General features: G+C 38.5%; 2 protein-coding genes across 3 annotated transcripts; both read left to right on the top strand.

Annotated features, from left to right (window-relative positions):
• Positions 1–203: 203 nt before the first annotated feature.
• On the top strand, positions 204–11175 carry cdc42ep1b (CDC42 effector protein (Rho GTPase binding) 1b). Its single transcript, XM_042394021.1, has 4 exons — positions 204–531; positions 4969–5521; positions 6874–7425; positions 9518–11175. The coding sequence occupies exons 3-4, from the start codon at positions 6972–6974 to the stop codon at positions 10120–10122; spliced, it is 1059 nt and encodes a 352-aa protein (XP_042249955.1). The 5' UTR covers positions 204–531; positions 4969–5521; positions 6874–6971; the 3' UTR covers positions 10123–11175.
• Positions 11176–12302: 1127 nt separating this feature from the next.
• On the top strand, positions 12303–25810 carry LOC121884904 (interferon-induced very large GTPase 1-like). 2 transcript variants are annotated; one of them, XM_042394000.1, is made up of 10 exons: positions 12303–12403; positions 12701–12799; positions 12896–12942; positions 13429–13543; positions 14902–15021; positions 15135–15398; positions 16060–16097; positions 17400–17517; positions 19762–19799; positions 19898–25810. In XM_042394000.1, the coding sequence occupies exons 2-10, from the start codon at positions 12718–12720 to the stop codon at positions 24752–24754; spliced, it is 5679 nt and encodes a 1892-aa protein (XP_042249934.1). In that variant the 5' UTR covers positions 12303–12403; positions 12701–12717; the 3' UTR covers positions 24755–25810. The 2 variants fall into 2 exon arrangements, with proteins under 2 accessions (XP_042249934.1, XP_042249933.1); XM_042393999.1 differs by having other exon boundaries at positions 16057–16097.
• Positions 25811–25932: the final 122 nt, after the last annotated feature.

Genomic DNA, 25932 nt, shown 5'->3' with positions numbered 1-25932 from the left:
TCAGACTTACATGCACTTGTACTTTTGCTGTTCCATTCTTTCTCTTTTTCATCTGCTCTTTTAATGAATGCCCTTTACACGTGTTTTTACAGGTTTGCTGAAACTGAAAGTTTCCGTGATGCATAATTTCCTTCAAGGTCTAGTAGAAGAGGGGACAGACAGTACGGTACACTCCGGGCAGCCATTCATTTTTAATACCACAACAAAACTTTTGTTCAGCTCAGTTTCTCCCCAGAACTTCAATCCACTTATCTTAGATTAACATGTTGATTTTTAGGCTTCGTTCAAAATCCATTATTATTTAGTCATTCACACTTCTGGAGTCCACCCAACCCCTCCTCCTCTTACTCCTCCTCCTCTGCATCCCTTTCAGTCCACTTGTCAGCAGCAGCAGCAGCAGTAGCAGCTCAGAGCCGCTGCACTGTTGCAAAGTTCATGTCCAAGCGGACCGCAAACCCAGTAGGGTGACAGAGTAAACAGGTGGGGAAGTTGTTTCTCTGCGAAGGGACTGCGGTTTTCGTTTATTTTAAGGTAAGATTATTCAGAGAAGCGATGATTGTAAATGAACTTGTATGATACACAGTTACGTAACGCATATTGTAAATTTCTAATGGTTCAAAAGTTACAGCACAGTTTAAGCAAGTCTTATTGGCTCTGTAGAGAATAAACTAGAGTGTGCGTAAAAGAAGAGCGCAGTGAACGCAGCCGCAGGAACATTTTGAACCTGCAAAGCGTCACCTTTGTCTTACAAAATGACCACATAATCAACATTTTCTCACGCTCACATGCATCTGACTCACATGTCTCTATAATGTTCATGGTTTTTTACTAAGTAATAGGCTACCACGAATTTATCACGTATGCACAGTTACTGCTAGGTGTGATGTGTTATTTGTCAGCTTTAAAAGACATCTGGGATGCAAGCTGGAGACAACTCAGAGCTGCATGAGGGCAAATAATCTGCGCTCACATTGCAGGTGCATCAAACTGCATCCTTATTCAATAAAAATATGTCAAGAGGAAGAATCTCAAAAATCTTGACAATATGTTGAAAACAAACTGCATTGTCATAAAGGGGCAACTTTTCCAAATGCTGGCATTTAAGTTTGTGTTTGAAGTCCTTTTTAAGTGCTTCTAATATTTAACCTTCTGCACATCCTCTTCTACAGCATCACTTCCCTTCAATTCAGTGGTGATCTGTATTTTTAGCTCATATATTGATAGTACTGGCTGTAAGCTGCGTTTCATATAGAAATGATATGACTTCATAGTGTTAAGTACATACCACTGTCCTACTGAGTCCCTATGAACTGCAGTTTGATTCTAAGTAGTTTGAATCTGTGTTTGGTGGAAACAATCAAAATCAATTAGTCACTGTGCTCCTCTTGTGAAACCACGGAACAACTCTCCTATAGTCGTGCCAGATCTCAGATCAGTGGGCTGGCATGCCTGTCAGGGAGGTGGCGTCACAGTTAAAGAGACTGTACTTAAAATCCAAACATCTGGCCTGCCAAAATGTCCTTCAGCAAGACACTCAGTCGATCTCAGGGGTCGAGGTACAGGTTATGATTTTCAGCGAGTGAAAATCATGTCACTTGTGATATAAAAACAGAACTAAAGCGAAACATAAAAATCAAAAGTGATAAGGAGGGTTAGCAAACAATTGGTGCAAATATTTGAATTTCATTGTATCTTTAAAGGTCAAGGAGTTTACTCCACCCTGCTGCACATCGATTACACAAACTTTTCATACATGACTTATTGAGAGCAGTGTTCCTTTAAACAGCCACTTTTAATGTTTCACTAACTGCACCTCCTTGTTTGTCTTTGCAAGGTGGAAGTTTGGAGAGGCAACATTTCCTTATACCCTTTGTTAGGCAGGACTATTGAAATGGAATGAGATGTGTTTGCACTTCACTGTTGCTTGGCCTCATTTCTCCTGCCCTGTGTTGACAGAAGTCCCATACATAAAAAAAAAAAGAATTTACGAAACCAGTGAATGAACGCAAGGGTTTAAACTGACCGTTAAGATTGATTTGGTTGCTAAGCTTGCTGTTGTTTTGCAATGTTTTCTTTGTGCGCTGTAAAAGAAGTCATTGAACTAGTTGATGAGGTCTGATGTGCAGAGAATGTGTTTCTTCTTGTGACCTGTTTTGTTGACTCTGCAGAACATTTTGAAAAGTGTGATCCCTAGAACTGAACAGGAAGTTCAGAGTGTTCACATATCTCATGTCACACATATATCAGTGTCCACAGTCTGATACATCAGACATCATCATTTACTCATGTCATAACTTTCAGATCTCATACATCCATATTATACACATTCATAAATCATTACAGTCACATATACACACCCGCACCAAGGACTGAGCAGGCCATGAAGTGTATTGCCACGTTGCAAGAGTAGATCCTTGTAAACTGAGTGAATGTTGTATTTTGGAGCCAATGCGTAATGGTCAGGGCGTTCTGACCTCAACCACAGTTTGTTGGTGCCGTGCTGTAAAAGGACCATGGCCCTCCGGTCCAATGGAGGAAGCAGCCTCAGTGTTGACCCACTGCGACACAACACTGCATGTGTGTATGTACAAGTGCACATATGTATTTGTTTCTGAGCCACTGTGATTTAGCATTCCCTCAAATGTAATCAAATCCAGGTTCTGCAATTTGTGGCTCTGTGGTACCAGATGTTTGACTAACATAGTAAATCTGTTTGCAGGAGGGAGCGTGAGGAAGGGAAGCATGTATGATGGTGCATGTGTGTGTCTGTGTGTGTGTTTTTGTGACAGAGGGAGAATCAGAGAGAAAACATGAGGAAGAGAGTTAAAAGACAGCAAGATTGATTGAAGGAAGAGGCTAAAATAGAAGTCTGGGAAAAAAACATGTAAAAAAAAATAAGGAGGTAAAAATGTGTTTCTCATCAGCGTCCTCAGATCCTTTATTTGATGGCCATAATAGATGGCGTCCGGTCTGCTCTCCCCATTGCACGTTGTTCCCATTACACTTTCCAACCCCCCCCCCAACCAGTCTGTCCCTGTCTCTGCAATCAGTCAGATAGCTCACACGAAACAGGCTTGTTTATGGATGTCTGCAGGTACAATTTACAGATAAATAACATGTTTAGCAGATCTAAATGCCTTCCTGAGTTTCTAACGAGGCCAATTTTCCGACTCAAGTGCCCAAAGTGAATTTCTGTGCTGGTATTAAACTTTATTGTACATGAAGACATATGAGTTGAACTGCGTTTACTGCTCACCAAGCCATGAAGGAAGAGGAAAATCATATAAAACACTGATACAGGGTAAAAGAAATTGGCAGTTATAAAATCAGGAGTAAACATGTTAACCACACCAAGAAAAGCTGTGAATTAGACATCAGATGGCTGAAATGCAGCATCAGCAAGACAGACAGATGGAAAAGAAAGAAAAGCTAGTTAAAGATTTCAGGATGGAAATTTTAAATGATTTTCATTCAGCTCGGAAAACACCACATTATGTGTAATAGTTATGTTTATGTATCAAAATGAAAACAAAAGTGTAAGTTCATGCTCTAAGATTACTGTTAGATCTAACACTACTAACTATACTCACTATAACTTAAAGTCATCAATCAGTTTTATTTAATTACACCCTTTTGTTGCATTTTTCAGCTGGGTATCTCATTTTTGGATGAAACTCTTGATGTTACCCAGCAAGTTAAGTACTAATGTTCAACTGAGATCGCACAAAGAAGTTTCTGATATTGTTTGATTTTATCCAAACTTGGTATTGATGCCAACAGTGGTTGTTTGTCACCCTTGCTAATGTTTATCTGCCTCTCACCGTCTGGTGCCCCACAGGCCCTAATCGCTCCCTTAAGCTAAACGTTACTGAGGGATCAGAAGTGGTCAGGCAACAGCTAAAATCTATCCAACCCCCCCCCCCCCCCCCCCCCCCCCTCCTCTTTATGAACGGTCACTCTCCTAAATTTATAAATCCTGCTGTCATCCTGCTGTCCATGAATTCATCATATCCTCCTTCCCTTCCTATTTTCTAAACCTTCCTTGAGATTAATGACTTTGAATGACGGCCACCCCTCCTGTACATTTTTCTTGGAAGAGTTGAAAAAGTGGGATTAGTTGAAGATTTAGGGAAGGTAATCTGAGCCTGAGCCAGTACCCAGCAAGAGTGGCACCATCACCTCGCTCAAATGGTTATATCACAGGTCCAGATTGACCTCAACTAGTAACTCCAGCAGCCTGACACATTAATCCAACACTGGCTGCGACCTGGTGAAGTCACGTGTTTGGAGCTTAAGGTGCTCACTTTGCCCTGGAAGTCATTTCTTCAGCAGACAGGAAGAACTTGCTCATAGTGTATCCAGAAAAAAAAAAAGATACACAGGGCCTCTGGAGGGGGCTGGAAACCTTTTTTCTACGGAGAAGTAGATTTATGGTATTTATTTTGTGTACAAAGATATCGATAGACCTGTCAGCTCTGTGCGGGGGAACACATGCAGACAGGGGCTCATGTCATGTCACTGCACATCACGTCACGTTATCCCATGTCACGTCATGTCACGTCATGTCACGTCACGTCACACACATTGTTACAAACAGTCTATAAAATGAGAAAAAGCACAATTTTTCAGAGTTCAATGTGATATCTTCAAATAGCATTTTCTGTGCAACCAGCAGTCAAAAAAATGTATCAAAATGAAAATTAATCATATGAGTCAGACTTAGAAAATACATAAAAGACTCTTCAAAGTTCCTTGTGAAGTCAGGTTTTATATGCAAGTTGAGTTCCTGAACAAATTCTTGAGGACTTGCTGACTCCTCAGACAACAGAGAGAGAGAGAAAAAAACGTTCCCAGCATCAGTCAATCCAGAGTTTTAGTTGCCTGACACATTTATGTGTGCCTTAATGCTCCTGCTCTAGTCTTAAGTCTAGTTTGTAACTCTCCTTTATTTCTTGTCTCTGTCTTTAGCTGGCCTGAAGTGAACTGAATGAAAACAGAGAAGCCCCCTGCCTGGAAACCACCGAAGAACTAAGTGGATTGAAGTCGGCAGAGAGCAAGTGAGGGAGTCCGAGAGGGAGGAAAAACAGAAGGGATTAACAGCTAATCCAGTGCATGGACAATCCCAGAGGAGTTTTATCTTTCTTCCAAGACGATGCAGACAAAACAGTCGCTGGATTACGACACTTTACTTGATTGCCGTTTTCTAGGCAGTGTCAGCTCCCTTTTCCCTTCACTCTGATTGTTTTCATTGCCTCTCAAAGGTCTACTGTCTTGGGTGAAGAAGGACCAGGGATCAGAGGACAAAGCGTTGGGGCGACAGGCCTGGAGACAGGATGTCCCATGGCCAGTGTGGTGCCACACATGGATAAACCTCTTTAGTGGGAGACGGTGCATAGCGGTGGACCCCCCTGCTCTCTCTGCTTGGACTTTGAGGAAGACAGGACAGGACTTATCGGATGAGACACACAAGATCCTCAGAAACTGAGATCTATTGAACACACGCACAAAGGACCCACTGCTAGTAAGCAACAGACTGGAGATACTGCAGATTTTCCAATAATGTTTCTTCATGCATGTGTTTCATCAGTGAATGTAGGTGGTGTGGCTTCAGAAAGTAAGGTTAAAGACAGAGAACACCTCAGATTAAAAAACTGAAGCACTAATACATGTAGGGCAACTTGAAACCTAAATAACAGTCAGAGGGGAACCACAGTCTCTTGGAAATTGGCCCATAAAGTGACTCAATCCAATTATTTCCTTAACAGAGTTATTTATATACTTCAGTAAGTGTGCTGCTCCAATATACAGTCCAGTCTCATTTTGTCTTTAATATTCTATCTGCTACATGAAGGTGTTAATTACTAGGTTGGAGCCAAAGGCAAATTAAAATTGTTTTGGTTTTACAAGACTTCTGTAATTAGTGTGTAGATGGGAGGTAGGGTAGTAAACTGCCTACAAACTGAGGTGACTGACATACTAAAGACTGGGGTGACCAAGTAATACAGCCAAAAAACATAGTTTGTTACCCTTTTTAAAGAAGGGCTGTATTGAGTGTTAAACATATGAAAAATCAAATTGTTAGAAGTTATGTGAAGCTGGTTAATTTAAGGGTTTGCAATGAGAAAGGTGCCTAGGCAACAAAATGAAAGTAAACAATTCCTGATGAGTAACTTATGGATCTGCCATCAGAATAGAGCATGTTATAATAGAGTATAGTCTTGTTAGTGTCACAAGCAAAACATAAATTGAGAATTACATTGAGATAGTCCTCCCAAAGATACCGAACTTAGTGAATACAGTGTGAACATCAGTTTGTTTCATTGCTTTTTTCACACAAACCAGCTGATGTGAAATCACGCCTTTTGATGTTTTTACAGTTGCGGCTGGATTTTGTATTCCTACACTGTTATTCACTGAACCAAATCTGAACAAGTGCCCACTCATTCCCAAACTCTCTGACCACATAAGCTGCAGTAACCAGAAAAACTGACTTGTGACCTTGTAATTCATCGTCTTTGTTATTCTGTCTTGATTGAAAGCTGCTGCTGTGCTGAAAAGGCTTTCAGGGAGCGTTCGGTCGTTTTAGACAGACGTGCAGGAATAGCTGTGCATGAGAGGGAGAGAGAGGAGGAGGAGGAGAAGGAGGAGGAAAGGGATGTAGACAGGGACTTGACTGACTCTCCTTCCATACTGTCATCTTTTAGTGTAGTTCCAAAAGGGAAACCGTGGGCCGACAGTGGATGAATAGTTGGCTCTGGCCGTGTGGAGAATGGATTATACACACATTCTCTGCAGACTGAACAACCACATGTTTGTGTTTTCTGTCATTACTGTCCAGGCATTTAATTTTTTTTTCTCTCTCTGGTTTTACAGTGGACCCTGAACTGGAAATCAATCTTGACTGACTTGTAATCAGAGTTCAGACACTTGCTTTCAAATTAAAAGGGAAATTACAGAACTTTTTGGCCACCATGAGTCTGGGAAAACTGCCAGGGATTAAAGGCCTTGTGCCTGGCTCTCAAGGGAAACGTCGTTTCAAGAGCGACCTCTCTGTGGATATGATCAGCCCACCGCTTGGAGACTTCCGACATACTATGCATGTTGGCCGTGGCGGAGACGTGTTTGGTGACACTTCCTTCCTTAGCAACTATGGCGGCACCAGAGAGCCAGGAAGCCCGGACTCGGCAAACAGCTCCAAGTCAACCGGGTTTTTCTCACGCAACTTTCGGCATGTACGGAAGAACTCTGGGCCGTGGCCGAGAGGGGGCTCCCGTGACTTGACATCCCCGCCGCCAGACATCTCACCCATCATCAAGAACGCCATCTCCCTGCCCCAGCTGAACATTGACTCCCCCAATGGGTGCCTACAGAGGATGATGTTCCCCAGCTCTGTTAGCTCAGCAGATGACTCCCTCTGTACATATGGTGAGATAATATAGATAATCACTTTTATCCCTGAATAGGACTGGGATTTTGTAAAGCATCTTAGCAGCATGATCATTAGTGTTAAAAGTGAGCAGAGTAAATGTGGTCTGACGGGAGAGTGAAACTGGTGAAACTAATGAGGAAAATGAAACAAAGCAGGATTCCACTCAAACATAATGTTTTTTTAAATAGACAATATGTTAACAGTTAACAGTTAACAGTTTGCTCAAGTGGTCCTCAAGTTGTTTTGCATGATGGCCTAGATTTCACCTCACTTTTTCAAATGACTGAATCACACAATATACTGAAATTGAGAAAACATAAGCATCAGCAAAACAATTCAAACAACTGTTTTCTGGATGTTCATATCAAATAAATTACATAAATGATAAAAAAAAATCTGATGAGATTTCATAACAATCATATTCATAATTTAGTGGTTCAAAACATCTCTAATATAAAATCAAATGGAGTCTGATTTGAAAGATCCTGAAAGAGGAATACAGTTAGAATATTATTTTTCCAGGTTTAGGTTACAGTAAACTCTCAAGCAATATACACAAAAATAGGCAAAAATGTCCAACCCAAACAGAATGATCAGTGACCTACTTATGACCTGCAGTCCACTACCACTAGTCACCATGAATTAGAAAAAAATCTTGGGTTGAACGGTGATATATCACTACAGTTGCTGTTCTCACTATTCACTCTTCAGCAGTCCGAACAGCATAAAGAACTGCTTAGCTGAGTCGGTGCAAACAGGACTATAAATGTCAGCGAACACACACAGAGTCTGAGGTTGTCCTCCTTTCACCATCGTTCCCACATTCCTCCAAGACAACCAGCAAACAGGCGAGCTTCTTCTGAGTCATCTGGAATCACCTAGGCAACACCTGTACACAACAAGGTCTTTAAACACAAAAAAACACAGCTGGTTTGTTAGAAAGAAAGATACTTAGTTGGCATTTCCTGTCATCTTTGTGTACGTGTGTGAGTGCCTGAATGCACACATCATTCAGTATATCTGCCAACCAATCAGAGCTTATCAGGCAGCAGTGTGCAGAGTCTGGACTGGAAATTCCCTTTCCCTCTCCAGATTTGTTACCCAGCTCATAAGGAATTTTCCCAAACTGAATGATGTGGTTCAGGCATACAGTATCAGTGAAATGAGGGATGACGGGAGCTTTTTTTTTTATCAGTGGGGTTTCATTTTAATCCATCTTTTCACATTCTCCCAGGTCTTTACATGATTTTCTTTTACAACTTCTGCTAAGACCCACTGTTGTACAGATTTCAGTCTGGAAAATAAAGAAAATCTGATCAATAGTGAAAAATTAATAAGAAATATATAATAAAATATTATAAGTAAATATATAATACTGCAAAGGAAATAAGTAAGTAATCTAAAACTATGGTTAACTAAACGCTTTTGTTTTTTTTAGTAAAGCGAAGTAAAGAGCTTTTCTGTAAAGGTGTTTTTTTAACCTGATATTAAACCCTTTTAACAACTTAATGTCCCTCACTCTTCACCAAACTCCCATCATGAAAAAAGCAGCAATTCACTCACTTCACATTTACATCTCTATCTATTGTTCTCATCCCTTTTAGTGGCAGAGTGCTGCACTTACATCTCCTCCTCCTCCTGTCTGACAGTTGTAGCATAAAGTGTCCAGGAGACAGAAGCAGCTTGTAGAGAAGCTGCAGTATGTGGAGATGGTGGGATGACACTGTGAAAAACATCTAAAATGACTATTGGGTTGTTACATACTGCCACCCTGTGGTGAAGGAACTGAACTGCTGAGCTGTTGGACTAACAGCCCAATTTAACAGCTCACGCCTCTTAGCCTTTCATTCAGTTTCATTCATCATCATTTAAATGCACTCTGGTTAAGAGTGATATAATTCACTATTTGTTCAAATAATAGTTTTTTCATTTCGTGGTGGATTTACCATCACGAGTTAGCAGAGGATTGTACTCTAGTGTCTTTAAATTGTAAATATAACATTAATTAAATATTCCTGGTAACATATTTGCTGTAAACTGTAATGTTCAAGTGTTCAGTGACTAATTTCTCCTTCTGTGTGTCTGCAGGTCTGCAGTCTGGATTTGTCACTCTGCCCCGCCACTCTCGCCTTGATAGACAGTTTCAAGATGGAGATGTCGGCACCACACTGACACGCTCAGACTCCTTCACCTCGTTCACTGTAGACCTCGGCCCTTCACTTATGACTGAGGTACTGAGCTTGATTGACAACCCCAGCTGCCTTCAGATGTCCAATCACAGCCAGGCAGCAGGTGAGGAACAGGAAGAAGAAAGTGAGAAAGAAGAAGATGACAACTCTCTAACATCGACACCTGTGCAGAGCCCTGGGGTGACTTCACCCAACCCTTCCATGGGCAGCGGGTCGCTCTGCATGAACATTAACAACAGGAGGAACTCTGGTAGCTCTGACTGGACAGAGCAAGAGGAAGAGAGGTCGTCTCTGAGGACACCAGATGCGTCCATTGGGTCTCCTCAGAGAGTGGAACTTGTAATGGAGGCAGAAAGGTTTCAGAGGGCAGCTGATGTGTTGTCTCGTCATTATGGTGGCGGGTCCTTCACAAGGATGCGCAACAACACCCCATCTCCTGCTTTTTCCTGCACCCGCAAAACACCGTACGCCTTCTCTGAAGAGGAGGAAGAGATCAAAGTCTAGATGTAGAAACTCTTTCTGGAACAGAGCAGAAATGTTATTGGTCTAATAAAATCATAGAAACTGTTCAGTGACCTGAGTTCTGGGTTCATTGGAAGTCAGAAAGGATGAGAAGTTTGTGATTTTCGATGGTTCCTCCACAGAAAGATTCTTCTAATTCTCACATGCATCTACATGGGGGCATCATTGAGCAACTACCAAATCCTGGTCTGGATGGATGTACAGTATGATGTTGAACTTGGACCTGCTTCTCTCTCTGCACTACATTGTTGCCATGGTTTTATACAGATTATTTATAACAAAACTATTCTATTATATAGTATAAGTCACTGAATGAATCTAAATCCAATGAACTGTTGAACTGACTGTAAAATGCTCATCTTTTATTTCAGTATATAGACACTTAACACTCTATATAATCATGATGTTCAACAACAAAATGTTATTTACATAAATAAAGATGTTTAGCTTTGAAGGTCTGAGGTGTCAACTGAACTGGAAATTTGAGGAACAGCATTTGGACTATATGTTCATGTTACATACTTTGTAAATAAATTAACTGTTATTAGGAAATAAAATAAATACTAAGACAGTTGTACTATTGTGATATTCATTTGAGGTTGTTGTGATGACTGAAGCTGTTACATGTTGCATGTATATAGCATTGTGTATTTAACATTAAAAGTTATTTTCTAAGAATACAAGGCTGATTTATAAAAGACTGATTGACAACAGACAGAAATCTCTGCTTACATGTTTTGCTGTAACAATGTAAACCCACATCCTATGATAGTCTATTATATAACCACCGGTGTGTATGTGGATATCTCCTCTGGTTTCTCCTGATCATGATTAAATCAGTAATATTTACTACTCAGCACAGTAATATACCAGGATTTGGTATTCAAATGCTGTAAATCATTATAGGTCAGTCCACAGCTGTTCAGTTGCCTAAACAAACAGTCTGGTCATAGTTAGACATTTCAATCCAAACTTTGGACCCTGAATTATGTTATTATGTCTTGCATCCCTGAAATAAAGCATAAAAAGCCTTGTTCCTACAAACATATGCAACATATACAATACAATAAAATATTGTATATGAGATATCTGAGTATCGGTTGCATCTATTCTCAACCAAACAACCAAACAAGCCCTGCATTGGACTTTATGGCCGGACTTTAGATCGGCAACAGGGATTTACAACAGCTGTCACCGTAGTAATATTCATGAAACTTCATTACAAGAAGGTTTTAGCAATCTCATCTAAGAATGCGTCATCCCACAAAACCAAACCGTTATTAACTCCATTAACTGTGACTATTAATTCTTATCTTTCTGTTCGGCAAAACCCAAACTCCACATATTATATCTTTTTGAAGGCCAGAGAAGACAGAAGGTAGGACAATACACTGTACTTTTGATACACTTGTATAAAAAAACATAAAGAAGAAAACACTCCTAGACTCAGCAGAAGACAGACATACAGTATGTGAATCACTTGAGTAAAGGAACCAGTGCTTCAAACTGGGATTTATTACAGTAATTACTTAAAACTGCGATAGTGGATTTTTATTTTTCCACTTGGTGCGGCACAACAAGTTGAGACACAACATTGATATAATACAATATAATATAATACACCTTATAAAGCTGTTATGGCAAACAATTTACAGTTTAGTCAATATTCCCTGTCAAGCAACGCTTTCTGATAAGACACAATTTATAAGGTGTTTATAAACTGTAATTAATTGCTTTGTTACTGGTTAATAAATAATTTACTTGATATATAGATCAGTTAATAAGAGTGGGTTGCCAGGCTGTGGGAAATCCTCCTTCAGCATAGTTTCACAAATCTATAATATGGTGCAAAGAAATGTGAACTTGAATTATGAAATGTGATTTATGATCTATTTATTTATTGTTTTGCACAGATTCAGTGTAATTTGTGTTTGCTACTGTGTTTGGTTAATGTTTAATTTAGTGCTGTAAGTATTGTTTTCCTCTGAAGTCACAGGGTTTTGGGGAACTCATGAGTCGGAGCTGTTCTAGTTTCACTTTCATTTGTCATCACTGATTCAGAGGAAATGGGGATGGTGGACTTCACTGCTCCTTATACCCATCACTTTACATCAGATCTGTGAAAAGGAGGAGGGACTGTTTGTGAAGGCCACACCTAGTACTGATTTTTTTTATTGTGATCTTGATAATAGGAAGTATTTCTGACAAGACAGACAGTCACATCTGTACAGAGCAGGCAGAGCTATGAGAACACAAAACAAAGGTGAGTTTTCTTTATTTATATTATTTATCAGCTGAGAAACATACAATTGCTGTGAAACATATATTGGTTGGCAAAGCAAGCAGACCCATTTGGCAGGAAATTTGGCATTTAGACAGGAAAAAAAGGAAAATGCTGTGTCACACTTTTTCCACATTTTAACCTTTGCAACCTTTCACCTGCAGGGAAATATTCAGGATGTTCATCAAAATGAGTTATCTGTTAGACGTAGTGCTTGTCTTTATGTAATAATTTGTCCATTTTGTTTATGTGACTTTGTCCTGTTACTCTCATCTAAAGCATGAGGAACAGATAAAATGGAGGCAGAGGACAAAGACAACACAGCAGCTGGAGGAGAGCCTGAAGTCAACTCTGTAACTTCTGTGGCAAATGACAAAGGTAATTTAAAATAAAGTTTAATAAACCTCAAGCAGCTAGATAATCAAACATATGTTTTTGATGCTCATCATGTGTATTCTGTTTTTCTTACATTAGCCTGCACTGCAGTTGAGGGGTTAGAGGAGAGTGCAGCTGTAACCAAGGTAAAGGAAAGATCTCTTCACCTCCATTATTGTCTTCAACATACAGCTGCATTCATTTTCTAACAGTATCCTGTTTTTCTGAAGTTAATCAGGTTATAATTTGACAGAAGTGGATCCTAAGTTCCTTTTCTCCAAATTTTTAAATTCAAGTAGAAACTTTTGGTGGTGTAACACATCTGTACATCCAACTTTCCAGAAAGATCTGAGCTATTCTCATTTTGTTTTCATCCTGAACTAAAGAGGTTTTGATTCCATAACTCTTAACGTTGTTTTCACTTTGATACATTCCTACTTGCATTTTAGTTTTTTTTTTCTTGCTTCTATTTCATGTTTTATCACTCTCTTAATTGCAACACCATTGCATGTTGTTAATCTTCAACTTCTTATCTTACATTATCTATATTTATCTAGAGGCTGTTTTCTTGGTTTCATGTTGTCAGTGGGTCTAACCTGTGGAATTTATTGTAAAAAAATCTGTTTTTGTAGTTTGGTCCAGTGAATGAACCCAGTGAAGCTGAACACTCAGACAGCAACAATGAAGGAACAACAATAGAAGAGTCTGAAATCACATTTGAAGCACCAACTGCATCAGATACGAAAGGTGAATATGGAAGAGATGAGCCATACACACTTTTATTTTATAAGCAAATGAATATCTGATGTTGAACATTAAATACCTCTGAATTTACAGCACTGAAATATTTTACTTTCAAAATCATCTATCTGAATTTCTCTTAAGGTAGTCAATTAGTGGTCAGTCGTAAAATTCAAAACTATTTCCAGTATATATAATTATTTATTTAGTATATATATTTTAGGGTTCACAAACAGATAGAAAATTTAAATATCAAAAGGTCTATTCAAAAACTATGTAGTCATGTTTTATTTCTGAGTGTCACAAACACAAATTCAAGACAAGCCGCATCATTAAATCATTTTATCATTCATGTGTGTGGGGAGCTGACAGGAAGTTAGCAAGCTCAGTCAGAGGAAGTCTCTAATGTGCTCGCTGTCAAACAGCAGCGAGCATGCTCTGTGGGTCCAAAAATGCAGAAGCACGAGGAAGCCCGTCTGTCCCGTGGATGTCCAAAGTCCACAATTGCAAGTGACAGTATGAAATAAAATATGTCATTATGAAAAGTATTCATATGATTTTTATATTTCATAATGTCTTTTTAAAATCTATTTAATACTGAACACTTTGTGTTTCCATAGTCCAGAGGCTATCCTTTAATCAGTCACTTTGAGAAATATGTTCCTTACTTGAAAAGCTTATTGACAGAATGTTTTTTCGTTTACAGTAGCCCTACATGCCTCTAAATAACATTTACAGTATATTTTAAATTTTATTTCTCCTGCAGCTCCTGAATGTGTGTTTTATTGTCATTCAATAGCCTAGTGTATGGTTAATCCTACTTGTTTGTTCATTATGTAGAAATGAAATAAAACCAACAGCTCATGTCCTTATTAATCAAACTTGTCCCAGTGAACTCAGATAAATTTCCAACACACACTCGCTGTCTTAATGAGCACTTTGGCACTGTTGGCAGTTACAGCAAATACATCACACAAGTAGACACTTGATCAGTGTGGGTATTGGGTCGGACCCTTTTTCTGCGTATGTGCCCAGTGAGCAACCGTCATAGGAATGAATGGGGTGATATCTTGGAACATAGTATCCAGTTCTTCTTAATGCATCCATGATTTAACCAAGCCGTTTTGAGCAATCTCAGTCTCAGTGACTTGACCTGAAATTCTAGATCTAAATTGAGCTCATTGAATTTTAAGAATTTGAATATAGTTTCTTGAATTTGTGAAATCTAAAAAAATTAACATAGCCTATACTGGAAATTAAGTTTCTGGAATTGACTTTTTGGTTTTTCAGATTATATTTAAGTCAAGTTTCAAACACTATGGAGAATTATGAAAACTAAATACACTATTCTCCCATATTTGGAGGTTTTGACCATTCAGCAGAGGAGGTTGATGATGTTAAAGAGGTCCATAATGAAAGCAGCAGTGACATTAGTGAGCCAACTGCAGTGGAGAGCGAGAGTGTTGCAAGAGGAATCAAAGAATGTAAGAAATACTTTCATTCATTCTTTTTTTTGTATTGAATATCAGAAAAATGTCAAAAAGTGTGCTGTGTCAATGATTAAACCATAGTGATGTTGTTCTTTATTTTGTTTCAGTGACACCTGAGCTCACACTTGTGTTAGTTGGTGACACAAATTCCATTGAGATTGGATCAAAAAACATCTTATTTGACAGTATGATGGATGAAAATGAGGTAACAGCATTAATGAAAAAAACAGATGTCATGGTCTGTGAAAACGATCCACACTGCTATAGTGGACTGGTGTGTGATGACAATAAAGAACAGAAAGACCTGCTGGACCACAAATCTCAGGAAGAAGAAAGGATTGATTCCTCTGTGTCTCAGCAAAATCAAACAGGTGAGATTTAAAGGAAAACCGTTCTTGATTACAACTTGGGTTTCATTTTTCTAAATTTGAAAACACTGAACTCACAACAAAATTATTGCTGAGATTGTGATTGTACAAACAAAAGGGTTAATTTTGTTGATGTTTCCAGTATGTTCTGTATCTGTAACTGTAAACTTACCATGAAGTAGCTTCAAATTGTATGTTTTACAGGTGTTAGACTTATATTTGTATGTGTTTTACCTGCATGGTGAAAAAACAACCCCATATGTTTTTAATATGTTTTGTTTGTTTTGAGACTGATTTGACAAAAAAAATACTCATGAACATACATGAGACATAAATGTAATTGATAGCTTATCCTCACACAATAAGCAGTGGCCTGCTTCATTTGTGGTTGAAGGAAAGTACTGTCATTGACACAAAGGAGGGCCCAGTTTTGTCCACAGGCTGCTATTTGCCTACTACTGCCCTATACCTTGTACAGGTTAAGTGAATATAGAAAACTGATGGATCAAGGCTGTGAAAATGCAGTGCATGACCAAACAAAACAGCAGAAATTGCAACACAGCACATTGTCAAATTATAGGTATCATAACATCCAGCAGCATTTTTTAAAAAGTAAGATTAAAATCCAATGTGCAATCTGCTTTTTCCACATTCCCTCCAGCAGATGAGTTGGAGAAGAATACATCTGAAATCAAGCTGAAGGTAAGCTCTTACACTTTAATTTACAACCAAATTGGATGCTATGGAGAGTGACTTCAACACAATTAATTTTGTTGATTAGCAATAATAACATTTATTAAAAAGATATTTTTTATTGGAGTTTTAACATATAGAACATGTACATTTAAACACTTGGTACATATTCTCTCTCCAAAAGCAAAAAGGAAAAAAAGCTAAATCATTCAAAAGTGTGACTTTCCAAAAATTCATAAACAAGTAAAGTTTGCATCTGTTCTTTTAACAATATACAAAAATTACTCCAAAGCAAGACAGGCTTCAAGTTCCTTTCTCTACATTCCTGTAGAAGGTATGTCCGTGTTTTTCCAGAGGAGTGAAAAGTCAATAAGCCATGATTGCTGTAAAGTGACAAGTCTTCAGGGCAAATTCCAACCACACAGAGTTTGGCTTGAAGAGGATGTATTTTACCAGTTACATGACTTATACATTCAATAAAGCTTTACCAGAATTCCTGTAGCTGACATTCCCATACAAATCTAGTAATATGTCTGTTTCATCCAGGCATTTATTTTTTATTTTTGGAATATGTGATTTACTGTAGTCTGACTGGCATGATATAACCATTTGTAATGTAATAACAACTTAAATATTGCATTTATTATCTCTGTCTGGGCCTCTCTATGCATTTCTAGAAGACATGATAGCTGACTTTAACCTGTCAATTCCTCAATTTTGGACAGTAGGGGAGAACAGGGAAACGTGAGGCACTTTTTACATTTGATGATTTTACTGCAAAATAAAAGTATATTTGTTTCAAATAATCGTTATTATATATACCTCAGGTTGTTGTGTATCCGTAGAAATTAAAACAAGTTATCTAATTATTATAGTTTTAGAACAGTGAGCCATCAAAAAAATTAGTCCTATGGCACAACTTACCCCAAGATAGGGATAAAATGAGCATGGGGACGGGGTAAATTGAGCACTCTTGGGGTAATTAGTGCTACCATAAATACTGATATAAAAATGACACAAAATCAAACAATTTTGAGATAATTTTAACTTTTTTAATGCCATCAATTTAACAAAGGCAAGAACTCATACTTTTAAGTAAAAAGATATTGTTGTGTCCTGTTGTTCAACATATTACATAAACATTTTCAGTAAAGATTAAACTGTGATCTTTGTGTGTTAGCTAGAGGGGGTTGCTCTGTTCCCCTTTAATGTCTAGAAACATGTTTAGTCTAAATCTGTTACCAGAAAGCAGAACCTCTGTTGTAATAACCTGGTGAGCTAAAGGGTAAATAAAATCACTTGTTTTCTCAGTGTGATCCAGCAAATGAACCAGGTGATGTTGAACACTCAGAGAAGAATGATGAAAGCACAACATCAGGTGGGGAGCCCGACGTCAAGCCTGTGATAACATCTGCGACAAATGAGAAAGGTAAACATTTCATCAAGATTTAAAAGAGTAACTACACCCCAAAATGTTTTTTGAGTTGTAAACTTCTAATTAGGTCTTGACTCAAACTAGTCATTTTGTCAACAGTTAAGCAAGTTAAGTAGTAAAAGTATTAACCTCTTAAAATCAGGCTCAGTGTGCCATCTGATGGATGAAATGAGCAGAGGCTCATTTTGAAAAGCCCCTGCTACATCAGTGGAATCGCATCATTCACTTTCCTGAGGGGGATGCATTTCTTAATGCAGAACTAATGTCTGTCTGAGCACAACCTTAGAGACTTCCTCTGACTCCCCAAACACATGAAGAGCACAAAATTATTTACTGATAGAGCTCCTCTTGACTTTCCAAATTTTATTTATCACATTCTGATAGTACAAAAAGTTATTTCAAGATTTTCTTGATCGGATAAGTTATTCATTGTTTTAAAGCCATTCCTTTCATATAGTTGTGTGTGGGAAAAAGTCTTTGTGGGCCAGTGGGCATCATGTGACCTAAGACAAAATTGCCATATAGCCCAATGCTATTGGTGGGGGCTTGGTACACTGCACAAGTGTCATCAGAGGAAAAAATTACATTATGCTCAGAATGAAAGCAGATTATTAAAGGCATGGTCAGTGACTTCAAGATTTTGATCTGCTCTCAATTTTAAATTCCACACTGAGCAGGCCAGGAGAGTTCATCTGTGAGTTTTAGCCTGATAAGTGTCTTCAGTTCTTTATTCATCAGTTTTAAGTGGCCTTGCTGTTTGCTTGCCAGACCTGCAGCTTTGATCCATGATTGGGAGACATCCAGGAGCATTACTTATGATAGTAATGGAGCTGGTAACATCAAGTTTTTACAAAGCACTGATTTTTCAGATCAGAAGTGACCCTGTTAAAGTCCAACTGAAATGTAATTGCGTCTTGTTTCGTCTACTACAGCATACACATCTGCTCTCTAGATCACTTGTCCTGTGTTCTCCTTTGAGAAAAAATCAGAAACCAAAGAGAAAAATGCTTGACTTTTTGGTTTCAGGATTTTTTTCAGGATTTTTTGCATTAATCTGATGGAGTACTGTTTGCTCTCCATCTATGTAGATAGACAACTTCTTTTCATTCAGCCAATCAAACATTTGCATGAAGCAGTAAAGTCAGCGTTCTGTCATAGGCAGATGAGAGAGTCAGACTAAGCTAGACAGCAGTCTGCTACACAACATGACCCACAGACTTGTTCATGACTTGTAGCTACAGCACAAGTTTGTTAGAACTGCTACTCTTTCGTTGCCCTGCCAGTGTCAGGGCCACAGACTGTAAATAATTTGGACGTAGCCACTGTGACATCACCCATTGGTTTCTGAAGAGCGGTTTTAAAGCTCAAAGTGGGTGGCTCCAGCCATCGCCATCTTGGCAGTGCCTGACTCCACCGAACTCCTGCTTTCTCAAAAATGGGCAAAGAGGTGGAGCTGAGGAGGGCCGAATGAAGCCTGGTTGCTGAAACAAGCAAACCAAACCTGTCACTCAAAATAGTCACATCCTTAGTTATGCATAACTTTACGACTTAATAAAATTTGAACAGATGAATTATAAAAAAGTTCACAACCCGTACAGTTGTCATGAAAAGGAAAATTAGCTATAGAGACCAAAACCTTTTTTTGTCCCAGACTGTAAGTATGTTTACTTCTGCTATAAAGTTGGGCATTTTAATATGGGGGTCTATGGGGATTGACTCGCTTTTGGAGCCAACCTCAAGTGGCCATTCAAGGAACTGCAGTTTTTGGTACTTCTGCATTATCTTCATTTTTAAATACTTTTTTTTTTAAAAACATTTTGACTGAAAAATGGATAACTAAATGCAATTTCAGTTGGACTTTTAATCATAAAAAGTATTGGCATTTATGGTTCTGGCCCTGGTATATTGAATCAGAACCAGAATCAGTTTTTGATATCCCCCACTCTTATTAGTCAGAGTCCCCTGTGCCCCATGAGGCCACACCTCAAATTGACATGATCACCTCCCACCTTCTCTGTTGTATTTCTTTTAGTTTATTAAAGGGAGGGACCAAGCAGAATTAGATGGTGTACTCACTCTTTAACTGAAACTTTGCATGGCTCTTTCAGTCTCATTTGAACCCTGTCAAGAAAAAAGAAAACTAAATAAACTAATAATTCAGCATTAATAACAGAAACCACAGTACCGGTAGTACATTGCTCTGTCCCTCTGTTAATGCAGTTTATTGTTGTACTGTAGGTATCTTACATACGGATGTGGATGGAAACAAGGATGAGGTAAGGAATTCAAAATAAAAGCCTATTTACTTTATAACCCAGTATTTGAAGTTCTCATTTTTACATACAGTATATAATTATTTACTTATTATTTACAGAAGTCAGAAAAGATTTTTGAAGAGATCAACAGGAAGGAGCAATATCAACAAGAAAGTGAAACACTGCTCAGCAGACTTCACCTTCAAGAAAAATATCATCAGAAATTGACACCAGCAGATTTTCTTAGAATAAGTCGACCTGTAAAACAGCACCATGACACGTCCGCAAAAGATCTAGCTAACACTTTTCTTCAGAGGCTGATGATGTTAGATTACAGAGCCAGATATATTCCTGTAAAACAAGACAGTCCTGAGGTGAGCCACTTGAAGCCTGTTCCACAGAACTCAGAAACAGACAATGATGACTTTGATGCTCTTTTTACTGCCAAAATAGACTCGGATCAGACAAAACAGTCTCATGTGCATCCAATGGATGTTCAAATGGCAGTATTTCACTGCTCAGACAGCTCTCTTAAGCAGAACATGATTACAAAGCTATCACAGTGTCAGTACGCCTTACCTTTGCTTGTTCCTGACCCAGTCACAATGGATGTTGAGTGTCCTCTGTGGACATTCAGACAAATAAGGAAAAGCTGGAAGATAACTCAAACCAAAGATGATTCAAACACTGTCACCATGAAGAGTATGCCCATCTGCAAAGCTGAGACACCCATGGTGTCATTTTTCCGTCTTGGTACGCTATCACTGTCTAAATCTCAGCTGATGAACACTTTGATCAACGACCGTCACAGCACCTTCTTCCATAGAAACTGTCCAGGAAGCACCAAATCTCGCCATTTGTTGGACGGTGTGGCAGAGATTGCATGGTACTGCCCTGCTGGAAAACCCAATGATGCCTTCACTGACTGCATTGCCTTCTGTAATCTTCATGGTGATGCTCTGATGATTGAAAAACAGCGAAAAATACTGACAGAAAAATCTTCGGTCAATGTTGTTCTGTTGCCAACTCTGGAGAAAAGTGACCAAAGTTGGACAGTTATCTCAGCCCTTCTCAAGTCTCCAAAACCTCTCATTTGTCTCATTGTTGATAATGATTGTGGTGCAGCTGAGATGAAAGAGGGAAAATACAAAATGGGTCTGAAAGACAGAAGCTGGTCAGATGTTTCTGAAGAACTGAGAGGAATCATTGGAAAAATTTTGTCTGGACCACATAAATCCTTCCAGCTAGAAACCATGGCTGAGGTCTCTGGAATCAGAGTGGATGAAGATGACACAGTCTGCCAAGAAGGAAAATGTGCTGCTATGAAAATAGTGAATTTACTTGAAGAGATGGATGTTTCAAAGATCAAAGATGAATATCTGCCTTGTCAAGGCCAACTGTGGCATGACTGGTGCAAAATAAACAAGGAACAGTATCACCTCAAAGGGAACATTGAGAAGGAGAAATGTAAAAAACAACAGGAACTGGGGAGAATACGTCAAGAACAACGTGCTGCTTCATGTAGTGAACTGATGAAGTTGTTCACTGAAAGCCTCTCGTCTCTGCCATCAGAGGAGAGAGAGTATTTCCTGAAATGGATTCAGATCTTACTAGATGCACTTTCAACAGATGATCTGTCTTCAATTCTCCAAAAATATGATGAAAAATGGTCTGAAGTCTTGGATTTGAAGAAGAAACATGACAAATCTGATCAGCTAATAAGCAAGCAAACTGAGCTTGAGAAAATATCAGCAAAACTGCAGTCAGCTACTTTTGGCTTAGAGCACATCTTTAGAGAAATTGGACAGATCTATGAAGCCCATAAATCTCTGCAGGAACAAACAAAGATGGAAGAAACTGACTGGTCTAAATACCCTGAGCTGGCTGCAGAGCTGATGATATCAGGACACCCAATGGAGCTGATGGATGGTGATGCAGGTCATGTGCCTTTAACATGGATCTCTAGTCTTTTAGATGAAGTCATCAAGAAACTGGGAGATCAGAGAGTTTTTGTTTTGTCAGTTTTGGGTGTACAAAGCAGTGGAAAATCAACCATGCTCAATGCCATGTTTGGATTACAGTTTGCAGTAAGTGCTGGCAGGTGCACCAAGGGTGCCTTCATGCAGCTGGTCAAAGTGTCAGAGGAGATGAAGAAAGACTTTCAGTTTGACTATGTTCTAGTGGTGGACACTGAAGGACTGCGTGCTCTTGAGTTGGCAGGTAACGCCACTCTTCACCACGACAATGAACTGGCGACATTTGTCGTTGGTCTGGGAAACATGACATTGATCAACATCTTTGGAGAGAATCCAGCTGAAATGCAAGATGTCCTGCAGATTGTTGTTCAGGCTTTCATGAGGATGAAGAGAGTTAAACTTTCTCCAAGTTGTGTGTTTGTTCACCAGAATGTTACAGATATTGCAGCTGCAGAGAAAAACATGGATGGAAAGAGACGACTGCAAGAAAAATTGGACCAGATGACTAAACTAGCTGCCAAAGAGGAGGTTTGTGATGCTGAGTGCTTCAATGATGTCATCGCATTTGATGTGCAAAAAGATGTGAAATACTTTGCCCAACTCTGGGAGGGAAGTCCACCAATGGCTCCTCCAAATCCGGGTTATAGTGAGAGCATCCAGGATTTAAAGAACATCATCCTCTCTAAAGCTTCACAGTCTAAAGGGACGACTCTTTCACAGTTCAAAAGCAACATAAAGGACCTGTGGAATGCTCTTCTGAAAGAAAACTTTGTTTTCAGCTTCAAAAACACACTTGAAATTGCAGTGTACAGAAAACTTGAGGTCCAGTATGGGAACTGGACCTGGGCCCTGAGGAGCAACATGTTGACCATTGAGAACCAGCTTTATAACAGAATTGAAAATGGAAAACTTGACAAAGTTGACCTTGGTTATCTTTTTAAAGAAATGAGCGAAACATATGAAGAAATCAAAAAATATATGAAGGTGTACTTTGATGATGACAGAGACAAAGAAATGTTGGTTCAGTGGCGAGGCCGATTTGAAACCAAAATCAAAGAGTTTCATGATGATCAGGTGAGAGGAGTTAAAAGAAAACTGGATGAAGTCATCCAGCAGAAGAATGCTTGTAAAAAGCTAGATGACAAGAAGACAGAGTTTGAAAAGATGCTGCTACAAAAGAGCAAAGAACTCGCTCATGAGTTAAAAGACAAGGCCAAAGATGAAGAGGAACTTGAAAAACAGTTTGACTCTGTTTGGAGTGGCTGGATTACTGAATTAACTGGAGACACTAAACCTATTGAGGACATCAACCTGGAACAAGAACAAATGTCCATCCTGCAGGAGCTTGGTATTGAATGGTCTCTTATCGATGATTCAAAGAGTTGTGAGAGCTACAAAGACATATCAATGATTGGGGATTATTTTGACTATGTTACCCTGAACAAGCACCAAGACCTCTGCAACAAAAGCCAACAATCCGAAGACAGTAGGAGGGAAAACAGGAACACAAAAGGGCAAGGAATATTGACAACTACCTGGGTGTCTGTTAAAAAATTATTTGGATTTGGGTCAATACGACAAAAAGAAGCACTTAAACCAAGAGGAGATTTTCCATATGAAGAACAAATGCTGATCAGATCCCTCATTGAAGATGTTGAACAACAGTCCCTTCATGCAATTAAGAGCAAACCTGTAGCTACACGAGGCTACAGTCCAACTTACTTGCAAGAGGTGGCCAAAAATGTCAAAGAAAAAGTGACGGAATTTGAATCAAACAGGAAATATGCCCTAAAGAAGGAGTTTACAATTGATCTCTTACTGTATGTGTTTGACATGGCAGGGAATTGGATTTCAGAGTCCCACAACAAATTCAAAATGAACAATGATGCTGTAACTTTTGTGAAAAGCAAAAAAATACAATATTACAACATCTTCAAAAGCTTCTGCAAAGGAAACTCATCTGCTGTTGTGCTTGGAGAAATGATCTGTGAAAAACTGAAGGTTTCCACTGTTGAAGCTGTCTGTAACAAAACTGCCATTGATCTCGCTGGAGAGATGAGGTGCAGTGTCCCAGCATTCAATGGGAACAGGTTAAACTTGGAGAAATATGTGTTGAAGTCACTGGCAGAGAAAGAAGACTTTGATAGTTACATCAACTACATCCGACGTCCAAGGAACCAAGCAGAAAATTTCATAGGAAAGGAAGTAAAGAAATACATCTTCAGAAAACACAAAGATAAAGCACTGAATATACTCAAGAAAAATGTTGACGACATCAATAAACTTGTGAGTCAAGCTTTGTTCACTGCAACAGAGAAAGTCAAAGCTCAGAGAGGAGACACAGACATGTGGCTGAAGAAATTTTCCAGTTTGCTTAATGATGAGCTAACATTCAACACCATTTGTGCTCAAAATTTCAGTGACATAAACAAATTTGACTTTCTTAAAGAAGAGATAGAGAAAGGACTTGCATCCATCATTGACGAGATGAGCAGCGTCTCATTGGGTAAGATGAAAGAATTCAGGCTGAAGCCAGATCAAATCCTCATCGATCAGCTGTGTAACTGCTGTTGGGTAACGTGTCCATTCTGTGCAGCTGTCTGTACCAACACCCTGGAAAATCACAGTCCTGACGATCACAGCGTGCCTTTCCATCGACCCTCTGCAATCAAAGGATGGCACTATAGAGGCACAGTGGAGATGTGCATCAATTTCTGCACAACAGAAGTTGCAAGTGATCACAGTTTTTACCCTCATCATGATTCAGAAAAGACCATTCCCTTTAAACTGTACCGAACTGGTGGCCCAGAATATGCTAACTGGAGAATTACCGCTGATGAGTCTAAGCTGACATATTGGAAATGGTTTGTATGTCGATTTCAAAAGCAGCTGGAAGACCACTATAACTTAAAATTCCAGGGCTTTGGTGAAATTCCCGAAGAGTGGAGAAGGCACTCTAAAAAAGAAGCTATTAAAAGTCTGGATGAAATGTGTGAGTGAGCCAACACAACTACAACAATGGGTTAAAGGGAAAATGTGACAAGACAAAGCTTCCTATTGCATTATTGTTTTATAGGATGCACAAACATTGTCAGAAACAATGTACATATTACTGAAGTATAAAAATCTCACCAAGGTGTCATGATTGACACAACCATTTTCATTTATGTATTTCAGCTTTTTTGTTTTATATTTTGTTTATTGGTTATATGCTGATATGTGCCTAAATCCTAAAATGGATATCTTGGTTTTTTGTTTAATCATTCTTTTTTTTTTTTTTAAATATTCATGAACTTTGTTTGTTACAGTTGTTTCCAGGAGCAAAGAAATGTGCAAAACATTTGAGCTGAAACATAATGAATTATGATCATGGACATATTTTACCTTTGTTATTATGTTGAACTCATCAGATAGCTCTTGCAACATCCAAAACATTATCATCGCTGTATATTCATTTTCAATTTGCATATTTTAATAGATTTAGAGGGGTTGAGAGAGAATTGATGAAACTGTTATATATTACAACAAAATACAGAAGTTCAATCAATATAGAGTTGTCAGACAGGACAGGATGGAAGCCACATTTTTTCTTATACACATACGTATCTAAATATTACATCTGAAATAATGTCAAACAAATATTATCTTCTGTTTTTTGTTTTTGTTGTAACTTTCTTTTAAGTTTAATGTTTTATTTTAAAGAACATTTCAAACATAATTGATGAAGGATGCTTTATGTTTCCAAAATATTTGAAGTGTTCAATTTAAATTGTTCTATGTTATGTTAATTCATTTTAACCAATCTGCTATTGTATCCACGTATGAATGAGTTTTGTTGTTTTTCTGCTCTGTCTTCTGCTCTGTCCTAAATATGATGACATCCACAATTAATGTTGTGTTTGTGAGGAAAATCTTTTTAAATGACTATTCAGTGACAACACATGTTGAATTTAACTCATGATAAAAATAAATGCTTCATATTTACTGAAATAACATGTTTCTTTTGATTGGTGTTTTTCAAATGACAAAGACTCAATAAACACATGTAAGTACTCATATGTTTACTAGTGTATTTTTCACAATTAGGTATTTTGTATAGTATCATTAGATGCTACTCTAAAAACCTGCTGAACCTCAGATAATCAAGTGTATCACCTTTGACTGTATGAATATTTCTT

Source organism: Thunnus maccoyii, chromosome 18 (assembly GCF_910596095.1).
Source record: "Thunnus maccoyii chromosome 18, fThuMac1.1, whole genome shotgun sequence".
Lineage (NCBI taxonomy): Eukaryota > Metazoa > Chordata > Actinopteri > Scombriformes > Scombridae > Thunnus > Thunnus maccoyii.
Note: the sequence above shows the minus strand (reverse complement) of the source record. Positions and strands in the feature narration are given on the sequence as shown.

Excerpts from the sequence above, each read along its gene's own strand:
- LOC121884904 (XM_042393999.1), top strand. The coding sequence starts at position 12,718 with ATGGAGGCAGAGGACAAAGACAACACAGCAGCTGGAGGAGAGCCTGAA. Across the intron at positions 15,022-15,134 it reads TGCAAGAGGAATCAAAGAAT|TGACACCTGAGCTCACACTT; the intron begins GTAAGAAATACT and ends ATTTTGTTTCAG. Across the intron at positions 19,800-19,897 it reads TGGATGGAAACAAGGATGAG|AAGTCAGAAAAGATTTTTGA; the intron begins GTAAGGAATTCA and ends TATTATTTACAG.
- cdc42ep1b (XM_042394021.1), top strand. The coding sequence starts at position 6,972 with ATGAGTCTGGGAAAACTGCCAGGGATTAAAGGCCTTGTGCCTGGCTCT. Across the intron at positions 7,426-9,517 it reads TGACTCCCTCTGTACATATG|GTCTGCAGTCTGGATTTGTC; the intron begins GTGAGATAATAT and ends GTGTGTCTGCAG.